A 27,298-nucleotide genomic window follows, 5' to 3' on the forward strand; every position below is an offset into this window, starting at 1 on the left:
GTTTGAGAAGCCAACAGAAAACCACAGAGAGAGAGAGAGAGAGAGAGAGAGAGAGAGAGAGAGAGAGAGAGAGAGAGAGAGAGAGAGAGAGAGAACAGGTTTGGATGGAGTGGTTACACATACAGACTGTTATATCCACATATATAATCGAGTGAGATCAGACAGGCTTCATCTAAATCTCCACCTCTTTTATTCATTCTGTCTGTCTCTATTTTCTCTTCCTCTGTTCCTTTCTCTCGCTTTCTCTCTCTCTTTCTCAGCCGCTTGGTTTCTTGCTCTATTTTCTCCATTCCTCTGATTGGCTGCATTGGTGCTTTTCTGCCCTCTCATTGGACGAGATCTCTCTCTCTCCTTCTTGCGCTCCCATTTTCTCTCCCTTTTCCCATCATGCCCATGGTTGGTGAGCAGGAGCTAAGGGTCTGTCCAATCATTGTCTGAGCCATCAATCAAAGCTGACGGGCCCAAGCGACATGAAAAGAAACCTCAGTGGCAGCCATTAACCGAACACCCCTCCACCACCCCTCTCCTCTCTCTCTCTCTCTCTCTCTCGCTCTCTCAACCCCCCGTGCTTTGTTTTCCTTTCAGCAGACAAAAACGGACTGACAAGATGGAGGGTTGGACATTAATCAAACCACCCCATGGAACCACCTCTTCCTCCTGATAATAAATAAATTCCACTCTTCTCATTGGACAGATGCTCGCATTTTCGCCCGGCTTTTCCTCCTCCTCCTCGCTCGTTCACGCTCGCTCTCTCGGTTTTAAGGATGCTCATCTGCTCTCAGTCAGAGTAATTCCCCACAGATCAGAGTAGGGCAGGTGTTTGCCTCACCCTGGTCCCTCTCCAGGGGCCGTGTTGCCCTGACAACTGACCATCCTGAGCCGCTGCCGTATGCGTGTTCTGTTTGGTTTGGACCAATGGTCACCCCCTGTGCTTTAATTGAACATGCACTTCTCAGCGGGAGAACATGCAGAGAAAGAAACAGCCTCAAAAACACGTTCTTCCTACACGCATGACTATGAATGTCAACTGTGCTCAGATCGTTGCGTCTTTAAGGAAGGATTTCTCCGAGTCTCGCTGGTGGAAAATCCCACTCAGCCCAAGAGAATGCGTATAAAAACAGCCTTTGTTGATTTGGAAACATGACAGCTGGTCTTTCCCTATCCTACCGCCACGACAGACAGAACAACAAGAATCCCAAGATGACTCAAAGACCTCTAATTAAAAGAGTACTGAGGTTTATTGAAGAATGCGTCACAAAAAAACAACACAATGTAACACAGCTGGGTTTGTATTTTTACACATGCAACAACCAAACAAAAAGTATAGCAAAGCAACAAAACAGCTGCTTGGTCTTACATTAAACAAAAAAGATCAAGTCAAAACACAGCACCGTTTGATCTTGCATTACACAAAAGAAAGATAAAATGCTCTTCAGACATTAATTATGCACACAAAACATCCAAACAAAACAAAAAAGTATAGCAATGCAAAACAAAACCAAACTGCTGTTTGGACTTATATGTGGACTTAAGGTCAAAACAAAACGCAAGCATGACTGTTTGATCTTGTATTGCACAAATGCAAGATCAAAACTAAGCTTTATAGATACAATATAGAGCTTTATAGATAAAATGTCAAAAACAGACCAAAAAAGGATTGGCAATTATATATAGCAATTATACATACAAAAAAAAAACCTTCAGTGAGGGCTTGAAAAAATGTCGGTTTGAACTTATATTTTACAAAAGGTTAAGACAAAAATCAAAGCAAAGAGAAGCAACAAGACAAACAAACAAAAAACAGTGGTTTAGCCTTATATCATACATCCAAAAGATCTAGACAAACCCAATAGGAATAGAAAATAAACAAAAAATTTGGTCCAACAAAACCAAGCCAAAGCAAAACAAATATAAACAAAGCTTTAAACAGCAGTTATAGTACACACACACACACACACACACAAGAAAATGCTCATGTAATCCTATGAGTCTATAGTCCCTGAAACGTACCATATATGTTATGATTGTGATTAAGACGATTGAAGTAGACTTTTTGTGCTCATCTAAGATGCTTGTGGATTGTTGAATAAAAGTGCAATGTTAACCGTTGGGGAGGATCATTTCCTCCAAACATTTTTTTCCTCCGCTTGACAGGTAGAAGACAAATGAAAAGTTAAGATGGCACGTGGAGGCATGTTAGTGAGCCGCAACGGGTACCGCGGCACCCTGCCTTGCAGGGCATTGTGGGATATGTCCTCCACCGAAGTTGCTGCCCAGATGACATATTACAGCTCAGCGGGAAACGCATGGGTCTACAGGAGGAGGCGTTTCTCCTGCGTTCTGCAAACGTTTAATTTCGGTTGTCCTCCCTGCTGCTTTTGCCCAGGTTCAGCGAGGGCCCCACGGAGGGCCGAGGCGTGTTTGTGTTGGCCCCTTCAGAGAAGGATGCGAGCCCGGAGGACTGTTTAACGCCCCAACCTTCAACTTTGAAGTTTTCTTTGACTGTGCAGTGAAAATATTGGCGAATACAGCTGAAGCACTTTTCTTATTCGTAAATCAACTGGAGCCTTCAAGAGATCAAATGGCCGCGCTGTAACGCCGTTTGAAATATTCGCTTCCTCGCAACGTTTACATCCTCACATTAGAAAAAAGAAAACATTCTGGGAGAGGCCTCTATCCTGGTGGCATATTCAAAGCGATTTACGCACACACACACAACATGGCGCCGATAACACAACAACACAATGAGGATGTCTGATCCTGCAGAAACAAAAGAAGCCCATTGATTTGCTGTTAGCATCTAGTGAGTGGAAATACAGGCAAGGTCTGTAAGATGGCTGGATCAGTGAAGATATCGTCCCCAGTGCCACACCGCTGTTTTACCGAACCTCAATCTGTTGTATCATTGACACCTAAATGGATTAGGGTCATGTATCACTGATAATGGTCTAGCCCAATGTTGGTGTGTCTGCAGTTCAGGTTGTGTGTGCATGATAAGGCCTATTGATTATGTACCATATGCAGTTCCCACGCCATCCTTTGTGCCATGTGTTCGGTGATGTGTTTTTTTCCCCCCTGAAAGGGGTGTGTGCGGTGATACAGCTGGTGAGTGCGGGGTTAATTTACTCACACAGCCGTTGGCCTTCAGGAGCCTGCGTGCTTCTGTCTGGAAAGGTAAAAATAAACGTGTACGTTTACAAGCAGCCGATTCAATAAGCTTCCGCGAACAGAATCTGCAATCAAGACACAAAAAAAAAAGACGCCACACATTCAAGACAGACCAGTTGTTTTTTTTTAATGGATATAATCACAGTGCTTTCGAAATGAGAACTGTACTGCTGTGTTTTCTGACTGATAAGGCCACAGTAAGGAGTCCAATATGCTATAGGAGGCACGAGTGTATTTCACATTACACACACAGAAAAATATATTCACATTACACGCCAGGGCACACTTTCAACATGTGATCAACTAAAATACCACAAGTCTGAACTACATCAATCACGATGTAACCCCCCTACCAAGTGACAACCATGTAATTTTACAGGAGAGCGATGCTTAACCATCTGCCGCTGTGTTCACAGCTCAGTCTACGTCGTTCGAAGTTTTAGCGCACGACAAACAGTGTGTGATAATGTCTGGCAGTGATGCTGGAGGTTCGCTGAAGATACTCTTTTCAATCTACTTCTAACTGTGACTCCAGGGTTCATTTTGCAATTTCAACTCGATACAAAGTCATAGTTTTGTGTAATCAACATGATAAAGATCATACACACATAGTTTGTCATGTACTCTACAGCTTGCAAATTACGATCTTAAAGGGATAGTTCACTCAGCAATAGGGGTGCATGATTTTGAGAAATTCAGAGACACTGAAAACACCAGATCACGAGGTGCTCCCGTGTAAATGAATACAGTGCTGCGCTTCACTTTGAAACACAGCACAAATATTTATGTCATTAAATAGCAGTCTTTGAGATTTGATAACCAAGCCATTTAGTGCTTTTGGTTTTATTTTGATTAACTGTGCACCCTTAGTCAAAAAATTGAAATTCTGTCATAATTTACTCACCCTCATGTCATACGAAACCTGTACGCACACTGATTTGGAACTGCAATAAAGGAAAACTGAGTAAATGATGATAGAAGTTTATTAACAGAATTTTGAGTCGTTAGATTCCAATTTAAAATGTATTGGGGATGTCCAAAGGAAGTCAACACTCAATACTCGAACATTGCTCCTGCCTCCTTAAAAGAGCCCACCAATGGATCCTCAGCAGGGTGTGGCCTTTTCCGAAGTCTCTTGGCCTCATTCTGCAGCTTCTGTCGAACGTAGCCCTTTATTTCTGAATCTGTCTTTCCGGGGAAGAACCGCTGCACTGTCCCTGTGGAGAATGTTTCACTGGTAATCAAAGCTGCAAACTTGAGACCACAATTAATCAAAAACTTCACAATGGCCTGATTGCAGTTAATGAAATGGAACTGAATGAATTCTCAAACTAACTAAAGGACGCCCACAGTTCAGTACTTGTTACAAACTGTCCCTTATACGTACTCAGAATGGCCTGGATCTCATGTGCCGGAAGAGCTGGCTTAGGCATCCCTCGCTTGCTGTTAACGATGCCTGAGATTGAGTGAGAAGCCAGACAGTCTCTGTCGTACAGGCCTCGCAGCAGGTCATTGGTGAGTTTCTGAGCCGTGGTTCCTGTGTTGCAGCGCTCCAGAAGATCAGCACTGATAACCTTGAGGAACAAAAAAAGTTGCAAAATATGCAGTCACCAACCAATGAATGAGGGCTGCAACTCAAACTGATAATCTGAAGTACATTTCATTATCAATTAGTCAGATGTTTGCATGAAAAAATGCATTTCAATGACCTAAAAAACACATTTAATGTCATGATACTGATTTTATAATTGAAGTATTTCCACTGTCTAATGCAGTGATTATATTTTTGCCATTGTTAGACTTTCACAAAGGTTGTGCAGGCAACTTAATCAAATATAGGCCTATGTCACACTTCCTCCTTCCGGAACGTGGAGTGGGGATGAACTTCGGGTCAACAGTATTTCTCGATAAGGATTTCGATTATCAGCCCTAATGTCTAAACCATCCGAGATAGACTGACCACGAGCTATGAGGTTGTGAAACGAAGGTCCTGCTGAAGCTATAAGTTCATATGAAATCAACCTGGTTTTAAGAAAAACATGCTTTATCCACGATCTTATGGAAAAAAAAACTACACTACCCACAATCCTAAGCGTAGTAGCAACGTCTGCTGATTCGTCCAACTCGCTGTTACCATAAAAACGTTTACCTTACTGGCGAACGGCTAGAGCTACCTGCATTGTGTGACACTGTGTGGTCGTTGTAATCTTTTATACTCATTGATCTAGCTGTTGATTCTACATCTACCGTGAGAAGAACGTGAACGGGGTGATACGCGGGTCTTCCATCCACCAATTACTGTGGAGAATAACTCTCATGAGCACAAGTTAATATTCTTTTTGTATATTGTATACAAAGTTGTTTATCACATGTCATCTCTGTATGTTTTGCAAGAAGAAAAGTAAAAAATAAAAATAATAAAAAGTTAACGTTCCTTCCGCGGCGCTTGGGTCAGTATTTTCCAAACTAAGGTCGATGTTTTAGCCACAAATGTAGCAACGTCATTTTCATGTCGTGTCAAAAAGTCCGTGGTCAACACGCTGTATTCCGTATGTTTGACTCATGTACGATATTTTTTTTCTAATTACGATAATTTTGAGCTTCTGCTATGACACTTGGACATTCCTAATCTGGCAACACTGCTCCCAAGCCACGCCCACCGGTAAGAGAGCGGTTAAACAACAAGTCTAGGATACTAGTGAGTCTCTGTGATGAGTCTGCCCCGGGATTTTGTGATCGCCCAAAATGTCCAGGATTAGGCTTTTGCATTCTAAATTCGCCATTCGTTATGTTTACTGTGGTGAGCAGGATGAGACTGGGGGCCGCGGGAGAATGACGTGAGGCCGGTAGCGTGATTACCGATGAGCGACATCCGTGAGACGCGCTGGTCTCATATCTCTCCCAGAGCAGCAGAAATGTTCTTAGCAATGTTAAAACGCACATCAACCGATCACTTGTTTAGTGTTCATGTAAACACTACATTCAGATTCACCAATCAGAATGAATTCAGTTAGATTAACAGAAGGTGTCCATGCACTATGTGTTCATTCTGTGAGTGAGATCCCACCCTCTATGGGCGGGCTGGGAACATGCGGATATGCCCCTACTACTGACTGTAGTCTTTAGCCTCTAGTCTCAATCCTCCGATGATGCAAAATGATGATTTTTGCGTCATCTGAGAATTTTTTTTCCAGATAAAAAAAATACATAAATATCTCGTTTCAGGGGGATATGAGGGAGGAAAATATGGTAATTCGAAAATACTACTGGTTTTATACTGCTACAAAGCTAATGCTAAATCCTGAAGTATCCCTTTAATATAGTCATTAATTGTGAACAATGAAACAGCAGCAAAAAAAAAATGACTGAAGCTAAAAACTTTTTTTAAAAACAATTGAAGACATGGGATTATGTGAAGATCTTCTATTAAAAAAATGTTTATTAATGTTTCCCACTAAATAAACATCGTTGAACTATCAATTTTCTAAACATTTAATACCGTAACCTTAAAGAACCTTACCGTAAAGAAATAAACCAGCAGATTAATCTATTATTAAATTAAAGCCCTACAATGAAAAAGTAAAAGAAAAAAGCAACTGAGGATAACACTTTTTGTTTCAAAACAATAAAACACATGGGATTCTATGAAGATTCTCTGATGTTCTGGACAAGTTCTGAAACTGATTATATATAAAATGTAACTCTTACTTCATGTTCCAGAAGCGTTCCATTCCTTTGCGTTTGCATTGTTTGTGTGATCTCATACTGACCACACCCCTGCTGCTCTGAACTTGCACATGCATCTGTTCTTCCACTAAGCACTGTTGGAGGAGAAATGTGACTGGGTGGCCTGCTTCTCTCGGCCTCCCTTGGAATGCTGGGAGTTGCAGCTTCGTGGCTTCCGCACAGCCATCTATCACTCCTCTCGATCAACTCTTCAAGTGTCTGAGCTAACTTCCCACAAGCTGTAAAAGAAAAAGTATGAATTTAGTCTGAAATCGTCTCACAAATGGTAACATCTTGTGTAACATGGCACACCACAGTAATACTAAATCTTTCCTCGACATGAAGTTTCCCCATGAACTTGCTGAACTTTTCCTCAAACTGAAATGATCTTGAAACATGAAATGGGCTGTGAATGAGTCAGTTGTTAGCAAGATTTCAGCTCGGTGCACATCTTTCCCTGCCAATGCAAATGCATCACACTAAAAAACCAAAAACAAACCCAGCATGGGCACTTTGCCTCCTCATTTCAGAAGTCCACCACTTTACCTGTTAGGCTCCTGATTTGCTCTCGAAGGCCGTCCATCTCCCTCTGCATACTGAGCACCATTGCGATAAGCTCCGCCCTTGAACATGACTGGAGGCTTCCAAGCACCTGAGAGGAGATTATACACATCCCGTTTTAATAGTGACATGGACACATGGGTTCAAACTATAAACAATAGACCAAAAATGCTGTTTTTGCATTTGACTGTTTAAAGCAAGTGTTAGGAGCCAAAAGAGTGGAAGTGCGCAATTCACTTTTTTGGCTCTAAACCTCCAAAAAGCACTTAGATGTTTAAAAGTAAGAAGCTTTAATTCATGCAGTGAGGAAATATTAGATTTTTGATACAGTTACTACCTCCATAGTGAAATCTGCATTCCTTGTTGCATCTCCAAGGGGTTTGTCAACCTCAAAGGCCTGTTCGAGAGCAATCAGAAATAATACAGTGGTTCTGGTGTGGTTTGTATCTTTAAAAAAAGGATGTTTGCTAACAATTTAAAAATAAAAAGATATTTGAGGTTCATCACTTTGACAAAACCCTCTGAAGATCCTCGATTTTAAGATGCCTCAGATATCCTGTACTCCTGTTACTAACTGTAATTCTTTAAAGTGCCTTAAAACGTTTCCCTCATAATGGCCATTTTTACCATTTCTAATACCTTATAAGATTTGTTTTGTATATTATAAAATAATACATGAAATATTAAAATGATTTACTGTATCTTCCACGTGTAAGGGAGCTTTTAAATTATGTGTTTATTTAATTATTGACTTGCTTATCTGCAGTTTAATGAGGAATCATGATGATGGGATTTCATGGAACAGTCTTTGAAGTTTTTGCAGGTTTCATCATGTAAGTTCCTCAGAGAACTGATTTCCTTTTTTGAAATGGTGCCTAAAGGTCCTCCAGAGGGTTCTGCCAGTGTGACAATCTGTGGAAATCTAAATTAAGCCTCTAGTGTCTTCATATTTACTGTAGCCTAAGTGATCCTATTAACCCTCATTAAACTGCAGATAAGCAAGTCAATAATGAAATAAACGCATAAATAATTTAAAACCTCCCTTAGATACAGTAAATCATTTTAAAATTTCATGTAAGTGTAATAATGTATAATATCTAATTACAATTATATAAGTTATTATAAATGGTAAGAATGGCCACTGCAACAGTTATAGTCTACTTAGCAATCCTTATCAACAAAAAAACACAACTGATTATAATAAGTCACCAATAAAAAGTAACAGACCTTTGTTTTGAACTTAATATAGTCAGCATTACAAGATGAGATATCCTCTCCATTTAGTCCTCTCCATTTTCTCCTCTTCGCCGGTTCTTGCTGAAAGACAGTCACATCATTATATCAAGGGTCTGCAAAACAAGGACACTTACGCAACAAAAGGATGATGTTTGCATACACTGAAGACGTGGTTCGCCCTCGCACCGGTGTCTTCGGGTGTCTCTTCGTATCCATTGTACAGGATGCGCTTCGCTATTGTTTTTCTCCTCATCTTTCGCCCATTAGCCGTTTTCCTCGCTGAAAAAGCGTCCGGTTCTTTATCATGCCGGTCATGGCCACGCGCAGATCCGTGACAGCCTGATGACTTTCACGCTCGTGGCATTTCCATTAAAGTAGACACTCTGGCGTGTCAACATCACGAGTGCGTCTTGAAACACTTAAATAAGAGTAAAATGTGTAATAAATAAATAAAATAATAATAAAACACTCTAAAAGTTTGACAGTGGCAAACATGTCTTGAATGTATGATTTAAAAAGCATCATATAGTTGTCTACAGGCTAAGTAACATCAGGCATTTAAAAAAAAATGTAAAGTTCATAACTGCTATTTATTCTACAGCCTTCATGTGATTTATTTTAGTATTCATTTAATATAGCCACTTGTAATGATCATCATAATAACCTCTTGCTATTGTAGTTTTCTTGTTGTTTAGCAATAGCAGCTTTGATTTACTGCACATTCCACAAAATACAGTACACTTCAAGGTATCCATGACATTTTTAAAACATAACAGATCCCATGTTTTTGTGTTAACACCTATTAAATAGCCTATGTTATTAACTATTATCGAACAAAATGTACATGGTATGAATTAGCTAAACTCTAATAGTTTAAATCATCATAATCACTGTCATAGACATCAACATTAAAAATATAATAAATGTCAAAAACAAAAAGTAAAAAGCATTTTAACTAAATACACTTTATTGTCCAAAACATAACAAAAAGTAAGGCCTATACTTATTTTTTTAATTATTATTATTATAGGCTATTTTTAGCATTTATTATATTTGTCAAGCTAAACTATTATAATCAAATTATTTTAAGAAAATGTTAAATCCATACAAATAAATGGAAACATTAAATGGATAAGGAGATTTAATATGTTGTATGCTGTGTAAAAAATAATATATTGATTATTAAAATATTTACAAGCCTAACAAGACATATAAATGCACCTGTCTTAAACCAAAATGTGTATCTAAATCTATCCAAGTCTAAAGAATTGAAATGTATTCCACATTATAGAGACTTTAGCCACTTTCCAATATTCTCTTTTTCTTTCTTTCTTTGTCTGTGTGAGCACAGATACCAGTGAGAGGTCAGGTAAGGGTTGATCCCATGCAGTCCCAGGTGACGTACAGTGAGCACTAAGTGTATCCAGAAGCACCTGAGGTTGTAAAACAGAGGTCTCTCCAGGAATGAGAGGAGGAAAGCAGATCTGGGCTGGAACAAAGTGGATCCTGGAACTCATTAAAGCAGTCTGTGGATTACAAAAGGTCAATCAAATATATAGTGCCATCTGCACCAGTACTGTCTTGCTTCTGGTTTGTGAATATGGCTCAGTTAATACAAAGCCCCGTTTGATACAATCAAGTGCGTGGGCGAGACAGATTATATCAATACCTGTTAGTAAAATGCTTCTCAAATGCATATAATCAGTTAACCTGTATTAAATTATGAGTGATTGACAGGCGAGTATATATAAAGCGGCTCTTTGCTGCTTTCTAGGTACATTCAATTAGTGCTTATACTTCAAATGTGGTCTGGTCACATGCATTTTAAAAAGATTTCATTAGATTCACAATTCAGTGTGTTTTGGACCCCACCAGCAATTAGTGCTGTCCACTTGTGATTACCCCAAGCAGATGTTAATACAAGGAGTAAATGAGGTCCATGTAAGTTTTGACTCATTTTAAATGCATAGCTATTTCTTTATCAGCTTGTTTATTTAATTTAAAATACAAAGACTCACTGTTAGGAGACACAAATGGCATCAACTACAGAATTACTTCTCTATGGACACTAAGAGACTGGCACCTTCTCTTATAACAGTGATTAGACAAGCATGAAATCCACACTACATTGATCCTGGTGGCCAGTCATTTCAGTTCAGACCGCCTGAGAGGTTCATTCTAACTTACATGAACAAAATGACTTACTCATCCTGCCGGATCCACCGTGACATTCATAATCTGCAGAGACCAAACATAAAGATCTGTGACTAAAGCACATCTTACATCACAGCAGATGTTATTACAGTCCGATGTGACAGCAGAGCCACCATCTCTTGCTCAGACAGAGTTATTGATCTCCTTCCAACATTTAGGCCTCTTGAGAGGCTCCGGAACGGCATACAGAGGAGTATTGATGATATATTGATATGCACTATTTTATTTACTTTAACCATAAGGCCTTTCACCTCTCTCCTAACAAATCAATTGCGCGTACAGCATGAAGCTGCTTTTCTGGGTCGCGAGCTGCCATTCCCCATTTAGTCTGAAGCAGCTTTGAAGTTTGCCTTGTGACTGTCAGACTTATCCTGCATCAGAATTTGAACAAAAGGAGCTGATCTAAAGTCAGTAAAAAACTGCAACATGGGGTTGGGAATCAGCTATTTAAAATAAATGGAACGAAATGATTTTCCTGATGCCAATTTTGACAGGACATTGTATAAAATAATTTTGTCAAAGTTTCCTGCATTAATTCACTGACAAAGCTAGTTAAACCATTTAACCATGAACACAAAAAAATGTGTGTGTGCTTAATAAGTATTTAAAAAAAATAAATAAAAATAAAATTATATATACACACACTACCAGTCAAAACTTTTGGATTGGTAAGATTTCTAGTGTTTTTAAAAGAAATCTCACCAAGGCTGCATTTATTTGATTAAAAAATACAAAAAAGAATATATATTGTTAAATATTATTACGTTTTAAAATAACTGTTTTCTATTTTAATATATTTTAAAATGCAATTTATTCCTGTGATCAAAGCTGTATTTTCAGCATCATTACTCCAGTCTTCAGTGTCACGTTATTCTTCAGAAATCATTCTAATATGACGATTTGATGCTCAATAATTCAGTATTATTATCAATGTTGAAAACAGTTGTGTAAATTTTGTTTCAGGATACTTTGATTAATGGAAAGTTCAAAAGAACAGCAATTCTTTGAAATATAATATTTTGTAACATTATAAATGTCTTTCTCTCTGTAACTTTTGATCAATTTAAATCATCAATGAAGAAATAAATCTATTGATTTCTTTTATTTATTTCCCCCCCAAGAAATGAAATAAAGATTCTTACGGATCCCAAACGTTTGAACGGTAGTGTTTTAATGTTAAGTTTTCTATTTCAGATGAATGCTGTTCTTTTGAACTTTCTATTCCTGAATCCTGAAATAAAAATGTAAATAACTGTTTTCAATATTGATCATAAATAGAAATGCTTCTTGATATTAGAATGATTTCTGAAGGATCATGTGACACTGTAGACTGTAATGATGCTGAAATTCAGCTTTAACATCACAGGAATAAATTAAATTTTACTATATATTCACAAAACAGCTGTTTTAAATTTTAAAAATATTTCACAATATAACTGTTTTTTTTTATGCAGCCTTGGTGAGCAGAAGAGACTTCTTTTAAAAACATTATTAGTTGAAAGTTTTGGATCAGTAGGATTTTTAGTGCACTCAAATTCGCACATACTTGCATCCCATATTATTTCAATGAACTACAATTAAAGGAGTAGTTTACTTTAAAAAAAAAACAACTTTTGCTAATAATTTACTAACCCCCATGTCATCCAAGATATCCATGTCATTCTTACAGTTGAAAAGAAATTAAGGTTTTTGATGAAAACATTCCAGGATTTTTCTCCATATAATGGGAACCAAACAGTTCAAGGTCCAAAAGACCAACACTATCTCACGACCAATTCGTACGAATTCGACGCATGATTAAAAAGTGGCTAATTCGTACTAATTCGTACGACCTCACTCGTACTAATTCGTACGATTTGTCTAAACCCACGTACATAAAATATGTACGATTTAGCAAAATCGTATTAATTCGTACGAGTGAGGTCGTATGAATTGTTACGAATTAGCCACTTTTTAATCATTCGTCGAATTCGTACGACTTGGTCGTGAGATCGGGTTGAAAAGACAGTTTCAGTGCAAACTGCAAACTGTTCAAAGGGCTTTAAACGATTCAAGACGATGAATAAGGGTCTTATCAAGCGTTACGATCGCTCATTTAAAAAAAAAAAACCAAAGTTTATATATATAAATTTGAATAGGAGAGTCAGGAACGTGCATCACAGAACAGAGCAAGGCGACCATTAAAGCCCTTTGAACAATTTGCACTGAAACGGTCTTTTGGACCTTGAACCGTTTGGTTCCCAATGAAGTCCATTATATGGAGAAATATCCAGGAATGTTTCCATCAAAAACCTTAATTTCTTTTCGACTGAAGAAAGGATGACATGGATATCTTGGATGACATGGGGGTGAGTAAATTATCAGCAAAGTTTTTTTTTAAAAGTGAACTACTCCTTTAAGTGGAAATCAGGAACAGAACTACAATTTTTAAAATTTATATGATTCTAAATGTGAATAATACCTGCTTGTGCAGGTAAAAGACAAAGCCTTTCTTCTCTCCTGCCTTCTCCTTCTATGTACATAATGAAAATATAAGAGAGTAAATAGTGCCATAAAGAAAGAGGCCCTGCCTGCGCACTGAGTGGGATTTAATTGACCATATGGGGGCGTTGGAGTTGATCTCTGACCCTACTCCCATCAACCCTTGGGAGCGCCCGAAAATGATTTAATGAAGAGAAAAGTAGGCCAGACACCCAGGCAAAAAAGGATGATACGAATGATTACACATACAGTGCTACTATAATACTATAATGTCTGTTTCTCTTAACATTTCCCTATGTATGTGCATGTAGAAGCTTGTTGTTTCTTATACTCACCTATCGCTGATGGACAGCTCGTGTTTTGAGGCCGCTCAGCAGTCTGTCACTTGTTTAGACTCCCCACCATGGCACTTCGTTGCCAACGCTCTCTCCCCCATTTCTGCTCATGCATATGGAGAAGCTTAATTTAGAAGGACAACAGTGCTGCCTTAAGATCTGTCGCAGAGAGACAACATAGACTGACACATGAGTGCAAAACAATGCAGGCCATTCGGTGTCCAGGGCAGCACTGAATGTGAAGGAGTGCTGGGCAGAGGTCTTACAAGCCTTTGATGGAGAAAACAGGTTAAGGGTTACTTCTCTCTCTCTTTTTTGAGGTGAAATGTGAACATTTTTGTACATTTTGATGCCTAAATAGTATTTTTTTTGTTGAGAAATTATACACTTCACCTTTAAAGAAACAAGCATTCAAGCCCAGCATTTACAAGTCAATTTCAATCCCATGCAAGGCACATAGAGTAGTTTCTTCATAATTAGTTTCTTTATCCTAAATCAGATATATTACAGAATCACTAACCTATACTTTCACATGATGGTAAAATGACAAACTAATTGGTAAAACTAAAAACACAAATTAAAAACTATTTTGTGAACCCAAAATTTAAACTTCTGTCATCATTTACTAACATTCATGTCATTCAAAATGACTTACTTTCTTCTGTGGAACATAAAAGAAGATATTTTGAAAAATGGACAAATAACCAAACCTTTTCAGTTCCCATTGATTTCTATTGCATGGACAAAAATTACAGTGGAAGTCAATGGAAACCGAAACTCTTTGGTAACCAACATTCTTCAAAATATCGTATTTTGTGCTCCACAGAAGAAAGAAACTCTTACAGGTTTGGAACGACATGATGGTGAGTAAATGTAAACGATGACAGAATTCTCATCCCGTTAAGCATGTAAACCATTAACGAAATAATCGCATATGTTGTAGCATCCCACATTTAAGTTTCTTTGTATAAAAACACCTGCTGATAAATAAGTAAACTCCAACGTGTCAAATGTTGATTCTCATGACCTAACGTCTAATTCAAGAAACAAGACCTTTTCCCCACCAGCCGATCCAGATCTGGCCTACGGTCATCTGTTAACATGAATCTGAGAGTTTCAAGATGACATGAAGCTGCGCAACCAGCAAACTTTCTCCCAGAACACCGTTCTGTTCAGCATCAGCCATTTCTGCCTTTGAGGGATTAGAGTGATGTCATCAGCAAGGTCTCAACCCTTTTCGCTGTCATCCTGGCTCAGGTCGCCGTTAAGTCCGAGCGGCGCAGCTTTTGCATGCGCTATAATTCAGACTGTGACTTTGATGATAATAGCAGTAATAATGGCCTGACAGTGACGGATGGGTGCAGGCAATTTGGGGGCCCGTGAAGTGACCCCCGGCTCAATCAGAGCACTTCCAGGTTAAATGTGACCCCAGGCAGCCGGCAAATAGGGAGAAGTGCTGAATGGATGAAGGAGAAGAAGAAAGAGTGAGAGAGAGAGAGATAGAGGTAAAGCACTGAAGTGAGGAACACTCCTCAGGATAATAAGTAATTGCTGCTATGCCATTTCTTTCCAAATTGGATGCTTCTGCAAGATTCCAAGAGTAGAAACTCTGTCCGCTAACCACAGAGGCAACCACATTCGAATCCCTGGAGCTACACTCGAAATTCTGCCACGTTGCCAGAACCTTTCGGTTTCACAACCCAAGTCTTTGGCCGCAAACACAGTACTCTTAATCAGTCCAAACACCTCCCCGGGCAGCAGTGGGAATGCTTGGCCAGGCCATGTGTTAGACATTAAACGCAATCAGTGACGGCGTTTTTTGAGTGCTGGAGAGATTGAGAGGAAGGGAGATCCAGGTTGATAAATAGCAGAGCCACTCAAATGCCCGTCTGTTCACGGGGAGTCTGGGTAATCAAACCAAGGCCTGTTTGCTTTATTTATGCCGCACGTCAAAATGAGAGATTTATCGTTATTGCGAGGCAGCTCTTGATTAGTGAGGAGAATGTGGGAAGCTAACCTGGAAAACTTCTACTGGTCGTTTAACGTCTTCTTGTCGGGATGAGCACAAAGCAAACAAAAGATGCACGCTGGTTAAGATGGAGAAGTGACAGGGATTGAGCGTTCTTTGTGGCGAATTCAATTCAGGGCACAGCATTTTCTCATGATTACTGTACCGAAAACCCACTCTGTTCAAAAAACAACTAACATCTGATTGCCATTCATCCTTTAGTGGTATCATCTGCAGATGGGATTTGACACCAAAGACAACATGAGCTATATGGAAATCATTAAGCAAGACCTCCACAGCAAATAGCTTGGTCATGCAGAACTATAATTTCAATTTCCTTCGCAAACAACTGTTTCAATATACGCCTGGACAAACCAAATAAACACTTCTGACGTACTTACGGTTTCTTGAGACATTTAACCTTTTATCTTTCCCTGCCAGAAACAAACGGCATGTTTGGAATTAACGTAAGGTTCTTCCCTCTAGGTCAACACCGATCCTTGCGGTTCCTGTATTTTTCCATTAATCCTCCTCCATCTCCCTTAATCATACTGCTGGCCCGGCGACTTGAAAGGCGCCAAGTAACACGCAACCTGTCAGATCCAGCAAGGGAAAAATGAATTAAGTCCAGAGGGTAAAGTTGGGACGGAGAGAAGTGTGAGTGGGCCGAGTATTGAGCCCTGGGGCACCCCGAAAGTCATAACTCAGAGCTTAGGTACCACGGCCCGCCTGAGGAGTTGCCGTCTGCCAATTGATTTAGTGTCATCGGAGGTCTTGGCCGCCTCTTACGATTATGTGCCTTATTAAGTGATTCTCTGAGCATGACAGCTTTAGGATATTAGGTGGTACTTTCTGTGGCCTTTTTCTAAGTACATGAATTGCCTGCTTTTATTAGTCTGAAGGACACTGCTCAATCCTGGTGTGATGGTGTGAAACCTTTCCTATACAGTATTGACTATACGGCCAGTTGGAATAAAACGCTTATCATCATTTTCCATTAGGCGCAGTCTCTCTTCAGTTTTCACTAAGCATCTCTACAACTTTAGATTCAACATTTTGAGGTCGCAAACCCTCTGGACAACAACATTTCCAAAAAAACTGAAACCCAAATATTTTAGCACCAAAGCAGGCTATAACACCAAGTGAGCATGTTTCCTTTAGGAGGACATTTCCTCTGGATAGTGTTTATTTTCTTTCACCTTTGTTTGATGGAAAGGTTATGCAAACATATATAAAAGAACATTTTTTGTTTGATGTGTGTATATCTGTGCCTGTGTGTGGATGATTATGTGTGTGCAAAGAAGCCAAAATTGTGAGTTAAATATTGTCATAGACATTCATTAGCCAAGTCCAACAATTACAGGGGACTTTTGACCAAAGTTACAACTGCAGGATTATTTTATCAGAAATCACATACACCGAGTTCCCAGAACTCTCCAGGAGAAATCTCTTCATCCTCCATGTTGGATAAAATTCCTGTACGGGATATGCTGTTTACCATGACTCCATGGCTTCATGCATTACTGGAAATAGACAAAGAGAAACCAAAAAAGATTCAATCAAGTCTTATGCTGTCAGTAATGGCAATACACTGTACTCATAAAAATGAAAACCACCTTTCTGTACTGTATTTTTTGATGATGATTTGTGTGATGACAAAGTGATGATTTATATGATTGAACTGGGCACAATGTAGAATTGAGCAATTGGCTCCAGAATTTTAATTGGCTGGCCACACCCTACAGGAAGTCAAACTGGATTGATAGGAACTATTAATTCAAAGTGATTCATAAGATAAAGCCTTCAGGGAGTGTGCTTCACTTCACAGATCCATGTCTCTATTTAAGAATAATTAACATGTATTAGATTATATTATATTGAATTATTGTTTGTATATGTGTGTGTGTGTGTGTGTGTGTGTGTGTGTGTACAAATAGATTACTATAAATTTAATATACTGTTTAAAAGTTTAAGCCGTTTTTTTAAGAAATTAATACTTTTTTCAGCAAAGATTATGCTGTTCTTTTTAACATTCTGGTCATCAAATTATCCTGGACAAATGTATTATGGTTTTCAAAAAAAAAAAAATATGAAGCAGCACAACTGTTTTCAACATTGATAATAAGAAATGTTTCTTGAGCAGCAAATCATCCTATCAGAATGATTTCTAAAGTATCATGTGACAATGAAGATTGGAGTAATGATGCTGAAAATTCAGTGTCGTCATTATAGAAATAAATTACATTTGATAATATATTCAAATACACAACCGTTATTCTAAATTGCAATAATAATAATAAAAAATCACTGTATTTACTGTAATCTATTTTATCAAATGAAAATGCAGCCTGGTGAGCATAAGAGACTATTTAAAAAAACATTTAACACAATCGTTGAAAAGTAACATATACTATGCAGATATATGCATTTCTATATATATATTAAACTGATTTCTTTGTCAGTCTATAATACTGTCAAACTACAAGACTTCAACCACGCTTTATCAAACCATCATTCAAAATCTGTCTTCATGAAGTTTCCTTTGTCTTAAAAAAAACCTCATATTACATCCACATTACCTTTAAGGATAACCTAAATCTTTACATACAGCAAGAATGTCAAACACCGAACTAGAAACTGCATTCAGCCAATGTGTTAAAGTTATAATCGTCCCACAAAGATAACATTCAATATTCGCATTGCTGAGAAATGTTTCCAGGGTCAGGACTCTGAACCTTTAGTCCAGGGTGTTTTTACTGCTGAATCTTTGTGCCAAGAGAGTTTGACAACATGGCATTATGTGCAATTTATGTCAGGCTTGGTTTTGTGTGTGCGTGTTTATGTGCGAGAGTGTCGTTGAAAAAGAGTGCGACAGAGATTGCATTCATATGTATGACCTTCCTCTTTAGAGGCAGCGTCAAAGATCACAGTCAGTGTTGACAGAGATATTTCTCCCATGCATTGCAGCGTTGAGGGCTGCTGTCTAAATGCTTACTCACCAGGCGCCGACTGCACAGGCCGCCAGCAGAGCCAGCCAGTGGCCCTGAATGCCCTTTTGCTGACTAGACTCTAGCAGCCAATAAATGGAGCTGTCACTCCTGTCAATCTTGCTTTCTCTGACACAATCGACCTATCACGCCCACACATGCCGTCCTGCCCGCCTCAATTATGTCCCTAAAAGGACAGCTTTCTCTGACAGCCCTGCCTCTTGTACGACAAAACGCAAGGATGGCCAATCATCTCATTCTCCGCCCTGGGGATTGAGAAAGAGAGAGAGAGTGGGTGAGAAAGATTTCTTTATGCAATGTTATATTTAAATGTGTAGCTTAAAAATCAGTCTTTTTAATTCATGAAGCATTTTATAAAATAATGTTTAATCTTTCCTCATATGATGCTTGTGATTCCATCACTAAACGTTCACAAAGTGGTCCATCACTTGACATCTCGCCATACTTGAAAACACACATAACAATTTCGAAATTGACTGATTCACACAGCTCTGTACCTTCAGACGTCTCAGATTCTTGTGATTTCATGGATAACCTGAAACATGAGGAAAGGCAAGCCAGGAACAAGGCCTCAAGAGTGTCCTGTCCTGGTCCAACTGCATTTTGGTGCTCTATCGCCCTCTACCGGATGAAAGGTTGATGCGCAAGTTTGCTGTAAAAACAGACAATGATAATGAACCATAATGTTTTCAATATGCTTGAAATGTTTGTTCTAACTGTAAAATTAATCAATCAATATTTATACATGTATTTCTTTTGGTGTTTATTAATACAATTTTTCTTTACAATATCAGTCCTATTGTCAAAAATATCTGAATTTCTAATCTTCACTTCAAACAATTTAAACAGTGTGTGTTTGTGTGTGTATATATATACATCTTGAGTTGATTATATAGAAAGAGCAGCGTTAAACTCAGAAATCTATTGTGTCATTTTTATCAAGCTATTTAATACATCCTTACTGAATAAAAGTATTACTTTCTTTCAAAAACATCGAACTGACTCCAAACTTTTGATAATAAATATAAAAACAATGAATAGTAATAATACCTTCAGATGATTTTAAGATCCTACATTCCACTTCTGAGGCTGTGATGCTTTGTGGTTGGAGAGAATTTCAATTTAAGATGATGAAATTTTATGTAGGCTATACATGACCTTTTTTATGTGTCTTTTATAAGTCTATATTTTCAGAAGTTAATAATAAAAACATTAGTAAAAACAAGTAAATAATATATTTTATTTGTGTAATAAGATCTAAATGAACATTTTTTATTTAATTTGAGTCATAATACATTATTTGAGTAAACATGATTTGGCTAATGGCCGTTAGACCAACAAATAGGCAACCTTTTAATGGTTGAGTAGCCTAAAGTGGCCTACTCAATAAAACAATCAATAAAAATAGATATTTACATTATTATCCTAAATCTAGAAGGCAAATATTCAATAGTGACCCGTTTCCTTTTGTCAAACATTTTATATAATATTTTCTCTGTGCTGGCTATGTACAATTGACGTTTTATGACATGCTAACTGCAGTCCGCGGTGGCTTTCGGCCTGAAAACTTTACCATTTACATCATTTAAACGACCTCGCCTTCACTTTCCTCTTGATTACTTTTCTGTTGACTATACACTCTGTGAAACCTCCCCTCTCCACATATATTCAGAAACCTGTCGCCGTGTTTATACTTCGCGAGGATAAATCGTGTTTCTTCCTATCCCGCGCTTCCATCTCGCGCGTTGTGAATGGCGCGAGGGTTTATTTGTTTAGGAGAGCAGCATTTATTTTCCGCGTGCTCTGTTTGGGCAGATGGCGGGTAGCGCCGGGCCAAGTGGACCCGGGTGTTTATTTGAAATGGGGCGTGCGGCACGCGAGGGTATTGAGGAGCCCCGCGGACCATGTGTTTTTCTGTGACGAGGAGTTGGCAGGCGACCTGACGAGAAACAGGAGACAAAATGGCGGGCCATCTCTCTATGAGCATAGCCGTTCCTAAGGCGTTGATCTGGTTAAAAGCGCATGGCTTCATGGGTGGATTACTTTCATGAGATCTCGAGATCCAGCACAACACATATTTTAATATGATTTTAAGGCAACATGACAGTGTGGTGTAATTTGGTGCAACTTAAGGAAAGGACCCTTATAGTTAAATAACACAGGCCTCCAAAGTACACCATTCAGTTCTTCCAAGAAACGCACGATTAAAATAGTTAATTTCATGTTAGCCTTACGCAATTTCTTTCTTTCAGCAGTTTGAGTGATGATTAATATTATGTGTTAAAAAGAAACTTGCCAGGAACAAGGATGTCAAGAGCACTTGATTTATGAATTGTTAGTTATAGCTTGAAAAATAGGTTTTCATCAGCTATTTTCCCTCCACACTCTAGTGCGATTTTACTCATTTTGTTTCCATATTTATCTTTCTACCACCACTGTGGTAAATAGAGCAATTGTTAAATTGCTCTGTGGATTAAAAGTGAAATTTTGTGTACATTTGGTAAAGATGAAATACTAGTCTTTTCTTTGAATGTGTTGAGTAGATAATCTAAAACCATAGTTGTTTTAATCTATAAATATACCAGTAAATGTGTTTTAAACAAAAATGTTGGGGGTGAAAACACTTTCTTTTGTGTGGAGGGCCCATGATGATTGACAGCACACATTAAATTAGCCACTCCCTGTAGTTTTAGCCCTGCCCTTCATTTGAAACGTCATTTTTTAGAGGAACCTATCAGTAAAGAGCCAATCCATCAATGTCAGCTCCTTAGCCAATCAAGGAGGGTATGCTAAACAGCGGCTAGCCAATCAAGCTCAGTTTATTCACGCTGTCTCCTATATATGCGGCAACCCCTCGCTGTGCTCATGATTTGACTGAAAATGTGAGTGGGATAACAGTTTCATGATTTGAGCTGCTGTTCTGGTGATTGTGGATTTTAACTCCTGCAATGAAAACAAAGGAATTATTTCAGATCATTGAAAAGTGATGTGAGGCTTGTCGTTTCTGTCTGATTTAGAAACGAGTGACAGTCACAACATCTAAACATTCAAACACACAGTGCAAGAAACTGGACTATTGACAGAACTGTCATTTTTGTGTAATAATATATACCTACACATTCAATCACCTCAGTTTCTAAAAGGTTACAACACTTCGTCGTTCACGTTATTGCTTTCTCTCTGTTATACTCACTCCATCACCTTCCAAATAGAGCAGCAGTTACATTTCCCCAAGCAAGATGATCTGCCAACATGTGAAATATGAGGAACAGTTCAAAGGTCTCCCCATCTGCCAACTGGCTCCTATGATGTAAAAAAAACATGTGACATCAGCGTTGTTGCCTGTACTTCCCAGATGCCACTCACACCCAATTACTGGTGACCATTTGACCAATCAATGTTTCAGAACTGAACCCCCTCATAATTCATTAATTTATAGCGTCAACTTTTGATAAATGGCCTAGGTGCTATTACTGCTCTTGTCTGTCTTAGAGCTCACCTTTATTTAGATAGCCTAATGCACACCATGTTTGTTTGACTTAATTTATTACTTCATAAGATACTTTTGTTTTTTCTTAGTTCATCAAGCCGCATGTGTGTATCAGCCAGGGCCAGAAATTAATGAGGGATCAGGCCAAAATGACCATTTTGGTGGTCTGATGTACAGTAGTTTCTTCAAGTTATACTCTTTGCTTAAATATTATCATGCAAAATTTGTATTAAAATGTTAAAATATTTTATTTTATTATTAAGAGCTTAATGAAAACATCTAATGGTTCTTTAATTGAGAGAGTATGGTTATAAATAATATGTCCTCATAAATGTACCAAATATTACACCTTAAAGGAATATTTCTTTATTTTGAATGACAAATCCAGCCTGTGCTTCCACTGTAAAAAAAAAAAATATATAATAAAAAAAAATAAATAAATAATGACTTAACGTTTTTTCTTCTGTCAAATCAACTTAGATCATTTACATGGTTCAGATAACATAACATTTTGAGTTTCTGATTATTAAATCAATCTCTTTTATTGTATTAACTCAATTTTTAAATTTCAATGAACTTTAAGAACTTTAAGTTAAACCAACAATATTTTTTTTTACCGTGAAAGTGCCAAAGCGATACGTAGCGACCATGTGTGAAATGCAAATAGTTCAGTCTTCCTCCAGAAGTCGGTGTCAGGCCGTTGAGGAACTTGAAGTCAATCAAGCCATCTTTATTTTTTATAGCTCTTCATAGAAATTGTTTAAGCAGCTTTACAGTAAAATACATGAAAGTAACAGAATTAATGATGCAAACTTCATTGTAAAAAATTTGTAATCACAACATTTTTTCTTTTGTCAAATCAACTTAAATAATTAATGTGGTTCAGATAACATAATATTTTGAGTTTCTGATGATTAAGTCAATCTCATTCATTGTATTAAGTCATTTTTTTTCCATTTCAATGAACTTAAAATTTTAAGGCAACCAAATAACCACATTTTTTAAGTTAAACCAACAAGATGTTTTACAGTGTACAAGCTACTGTAAAGCGGCTGTAGGCTAGCATAAGAACTGTCATTTTTCAGCTCAATTCAGTTCAGTGACCATTCAGTTCAGCTCAATAACTGTGTAAAGTTAATTCACTAACTAAAAGCAATTGAGCTACTAAACTAACACTAACTAAATTGCTATAGGCAATCAAGTCAGTCATCAAAAAAGACAGTCAGTTACATAAAAACATACATAGGCCTAATTTGATACTGAAAAGTAGCACTAACCATTCCTTGAATAACTGTTAGTGGGTCATAGATCTTAAGACATCTTAATTGCTACGTTTACCATTAAGCCCCAGATCAGGTGAGGATTAGAATTTAAGATATGAAGCGTCTAGGCCAATCATTTTTTTTATATATATATTTTTCCCTCAAGCTTGTAACAAAAATGCATCATTTCTTTAAAGCCAAGAGGCAATTAAATTAACTGTAAAATCAATGTACAACTATATGATTTATTTATTTTTTAATGTTTGATTTTACGGGAGACAAACTGACAAGAAACTCTGCTGCATATGGTACATACATAACATTTGACTGACAGCTGTCACTTCTCAATCCAGTTTTTTGCATTTGTGTTAATGAATGGCCTTCAAAGTGCTAACTCCATGCGCGAATTATGAATGTGGTTATGAGCTAATATGAAAGTATTTCACTTATAGCTTTATGTGCATAACTTTATCTTTCATCATGTCAATAAACTATCCACCACAGGAAAAACAAAGTCAGTTTTCTCATGGCAAAAAAAGTGAGAAAAATATAGACAAATACTCACAAGGTTAAGTCCTTGAGGAAACTAGCGTGCAGTTATGACCTCGGCTGTATTTCGGGACGAGCACACGTGTCTCTGTCCCATGAAGATGTCTGTGACAGATGAAGTGACGTTCTTTCATCTGACTCTTCTTCACTTTGAAGCACTTTGTGAGAGCAGCTGCAAGCGATCTGAAATCTATCAACACCCGCTACTCTCTTAAAAAACACATTTCCTGAGGATGTGAAGATGCAACCACACATGTGTCATGCGTTCGCTGAGTGACCCCTCCTCCGCATAATTACATGCAGGAAGCATGATGCCATAAATGATGGATTTCAACAAGGGTTAAAAATACATCCATGATATGTTTGGGAGAATGGATGCTGTAAAGGGATGCTGGTTTGTTGGTCTTTGCTCATCTTTCATGGTCTCACATTCTGGACAAGGTGATGTTCAACTGGTTTAAACTTTAAACACTGCAGCCAACAGAGAAGCCTGAATGAAGACATATTCAATCTTGCTTTAGGTGGTGAGAGTCAGGCTTTTTCAAGAGGACAGTGTAGATTTTCAATTGTCCACTAGATGGAGCAAACGACAAACACGTCACAATCATTCACTCCTGCAGTATTAGGTTAAGGTAGGCCTTAACTTAACTTAAGTGCTTATTTGAGTTACTCAAATAAGCACTTAAGTTAAGTTAAGGCCAGTATACTGTAGACTCATCAGCTCGAACCAGTCTGGCCATTCTTCTCTGACCTCTGGCACCAACAATGTTCTGCCGTTCACTGGATATTTGGTCTTTTTCGGATCATGGTTGTGAGTGAAAATCACAGTATCAGCCGTTTCTGAAATACTCAGACCAGCAAATCTGGCACCAAGAACGATGCCACATTCAAAGTCACTTAAATCACCTTTCTTTCTGCCATAATTGACTGATTATATTTGTGTATATATTTGAAATCCCTTCAAAACAGTCACAAGAAAATATATAATATAATATTACACTACAGTATATATATATATATATATATATATATATATATATATATATATATATATATTTTTTTTTTTTTTTTTTCTTGTGGCAGCTTTGAATGGGTTTCACATTTAAAAAAAGAAAGAAAAAGAAAAGAAAACTAGCAATATTGTTATATTCTATTGATTTGCTTTTGTAATCATAAATTATTGGTTCTTTCCCCCATATCATGAAGTTCCCTCATCACAGAAGTTGTATCCCAACTTCACACACTGTTTCAGACAATTTTAATTATTTATTTTCTTTGGTTTTGTTTTATAGTATTTTATTATTTTTTTTAAAAAAAATACAAAATCGATTTGTTTTAAACAGATAAATATAGATACACTCAAAAAATCAACTGGGAAGGTTGTGCACTTTACATATATTTGGCTTATAATAATTGTGTTTTTCGACTTGAAATATTTTTTTTTTCTATTAAGGTGTATGTAATTATATCTCAACTTAACAATGCAATATCCTAACGTGTTGTCTAAACACAAACCATTTACATTAAGTAAAAAAAATCTTACATCCAGAGGGTGGCAGTGTAGTGCGAGTCAACTGCCATTTTGCCCCAAATTAATTTGATTGTGTTCAATCTGCTTAAATATATGTACAATTTGAGTTTACTTAATTCGTCTGTGTTTGCTTACATGATTGATTTGTGTTGCATTAATTGAAACGGTGGTGCTTGTTAGTTCCCAGCATGCTTTGCATATGGTTGAATTAAGAGAAAATACATGGTGAAATTAAGTGTTATTTTATGTGTTTTTAAGAAAATAAGAAAAGGGGAAGATTTAGTGGGTAATTGTGTTTAATGTTAAACTACATTGCAATTACTGAACCATTTAAATTACAATTATGGGTTACCATTGTGGAGAAGAGTAGCTAAACCATTTGGTGAAGACTGATTCAGCAGTATTTACATCATATGCTTTGGAAGATAAAACAAGTAGATGTTATTAATTATGATGTTTAAAAGTGCTATGACTATAAATTGTTTGTGTGTGACACTAAAATTAATTATATAGCATTGGATGAATTAATACCTGAAAGGGAGCCTTTTTAAATTCAGTGACACAAATTAAGCTGTGCGTAATAGTATAAGTTGAATCAACCTTAATGAATTAAGTTGACAACGTAAGCACATTAAATTGGAATAACATAATTCCATAATGCTGAAATAAAACAAGTTAATCATGTGGAAATCCTTTCCATGATTTTTTTTAATGTTCATTCAGAGTCATTTTATGCTTGTGTGAACAACATGGGACCAAGTCCAAATTAAACAAAAAAAAGTGGGAGATTAAAGTAAATAGCCTATATATATATAGGCTACCGTGGCGAGGATAAAGCCGAGATACCAATAGTAAAAAAAAAACAAAAAAAAAACAAAACTTCTAAACATTAATTGCTGACGTAAAATGTAGGCAGCTTGTAGCCTATTTAAATTATTTTAAAATAGGTCTAAAAGTTCAAGAAAATCAATCTTAAAAAAAAAACAACAACAAAAAAAACTGGGTAGCCTATAGGAAATGACTGAACTTATTGTGATGTTAAACAGATGTTGGCTAATCTGAGTCTATAGTGAAGTCAAGTCATCCTCATTTATATAGCGCTTTTGACAATGTAGATTGTTTCACAGCAGCTTTACAGAGATAAACTTAATATAATTTAAGGTAACACAGATTGGTTTGCTAAGAAGATGATGTAGCCTAACGAAAAAAATCCACTGTCATTTTTACGACCGCGTTGGGAAATATCTTACTAACATTTTATGAGAGTTCAAATAGGCCGTGCTGAGGAACATATGATTTTATTTTATTAAGGCATAATTTTAAGTCTCGATGTGTTAAATTTGTGTTGTTTCCAAGTTCCAACACAACTGCACATCAATCAACTTAATTTTTTTAATTATAACGATATAGCCTAAAATAGCCTATCACCGTATAAGAACTTCATGCTGCTTACAAAAAACTAAGCAACACTGTAATTAATCCACGTCTATTAGCCTATAGGCCTATTATGCCCTGGAATATGCTTATTTACGATTTTGCTAAAAACGATACGACTAGCCTATTTTTATTATCATTTCATTTATTTATTTTTACTTCTTGTTTTATGTTTATGGTCAAAAAAGGGTTGCTGGTGTCAGTGATTATTAGGCTATTACTTATATTTAATAAATGTCTATATACGCTCAAATGCAATGGGCCTATTATGATGTAGGCTAATTCATTTTAAGAT

General features: G+C 37.3%; 1 protein-coding gene and 1 long non-coding RNA gene across 4 annotated transcripts; both read right to left on the bottom strand.

The window, feature by feature from the left end:
* Positions 1-4,133: 4,133 nt before the first annotated feature.
* LOC120490010 (BEN domain-containing protein 6) lies at positions 4,134-14,417 on the bottom strand. Of its 3 annotated transcripts, XM_089128392.1 has the most exons (9): positions 13,722-14,417; positions 10,047-10,929; positions 8,852-9,109; positions 8,683-8,772; positions 7,790-7,852; positions 7,441-7,546; positions 6,877-7,133; positions 4,556-4,742; positions 4,134-4,385 (listed from the first exon to the last, which is right to left on the bottom strand). In XM_089128392.1, exons 3-9 carry the CDS (start codon positions 8,942-8,944, stop codon positions 4,222-4,224), a joined length of 960 nt encoding a protein of 319 aa, XP_088984518.1. In that variant the 5' UTR covers positions 8,945-9,109; positions 10,047-10,929; positions 13,722-14,417; the 3' UTR covers positions 4,134-4,221. The 3 variants fall into 3 exon arrangements, with proteins under 3 accessions (XP_088984518.1, XP_039543251.1, XP_039543252.1); XM_039687317.2 differs by lacking the exons at positions 10,047-10,929; positions 13,722-14,417 and having other exon boundaries at positions 8,852-9,596; XM_039687318.2 differs by lacking the exons at positions 10,047-10,929; positions 13,722-14,417 and having other exon boundaries at positions 7,793-7,852; positions 8,852-9,592.
* A 3,666-nt stretch (positions 14,418-18,083) lies between these two features.
* LOC148981995 (uncharacterized) lies at positions 18,084-22,035 on the bottom strand. Its single transcript, XR_016155090.1, has 3 exons — positions 21,931-22,035; positions 19,235-19,389; positions 18,084-18,982 (listed from the first exon to the last, which is right to left on the bottom strand). It is a non-coding gene; the product is annotated as an uncharacterized LOC148981995 (long non-coding RNA).
* Between the last annotated feature and the right edge of the window lie 5,263 nt (positions 22,036-27,298).

This window comes from Pimephales promelas, chromosome 3 (assembly GCF_988280905.1).
Source record: "Pimephales promelas chromosome 3, fPimPro1.hap1.1, whole genome shotgun sequence".
In the NCBI taxonomy this organism is placed as follows: domain Eukaryota; kingdom Metazoa; phylum Chordata; class Actinopteri; order Cypriniformes; family Leuciscidae; genus Pimephales; species Pimephales promelas.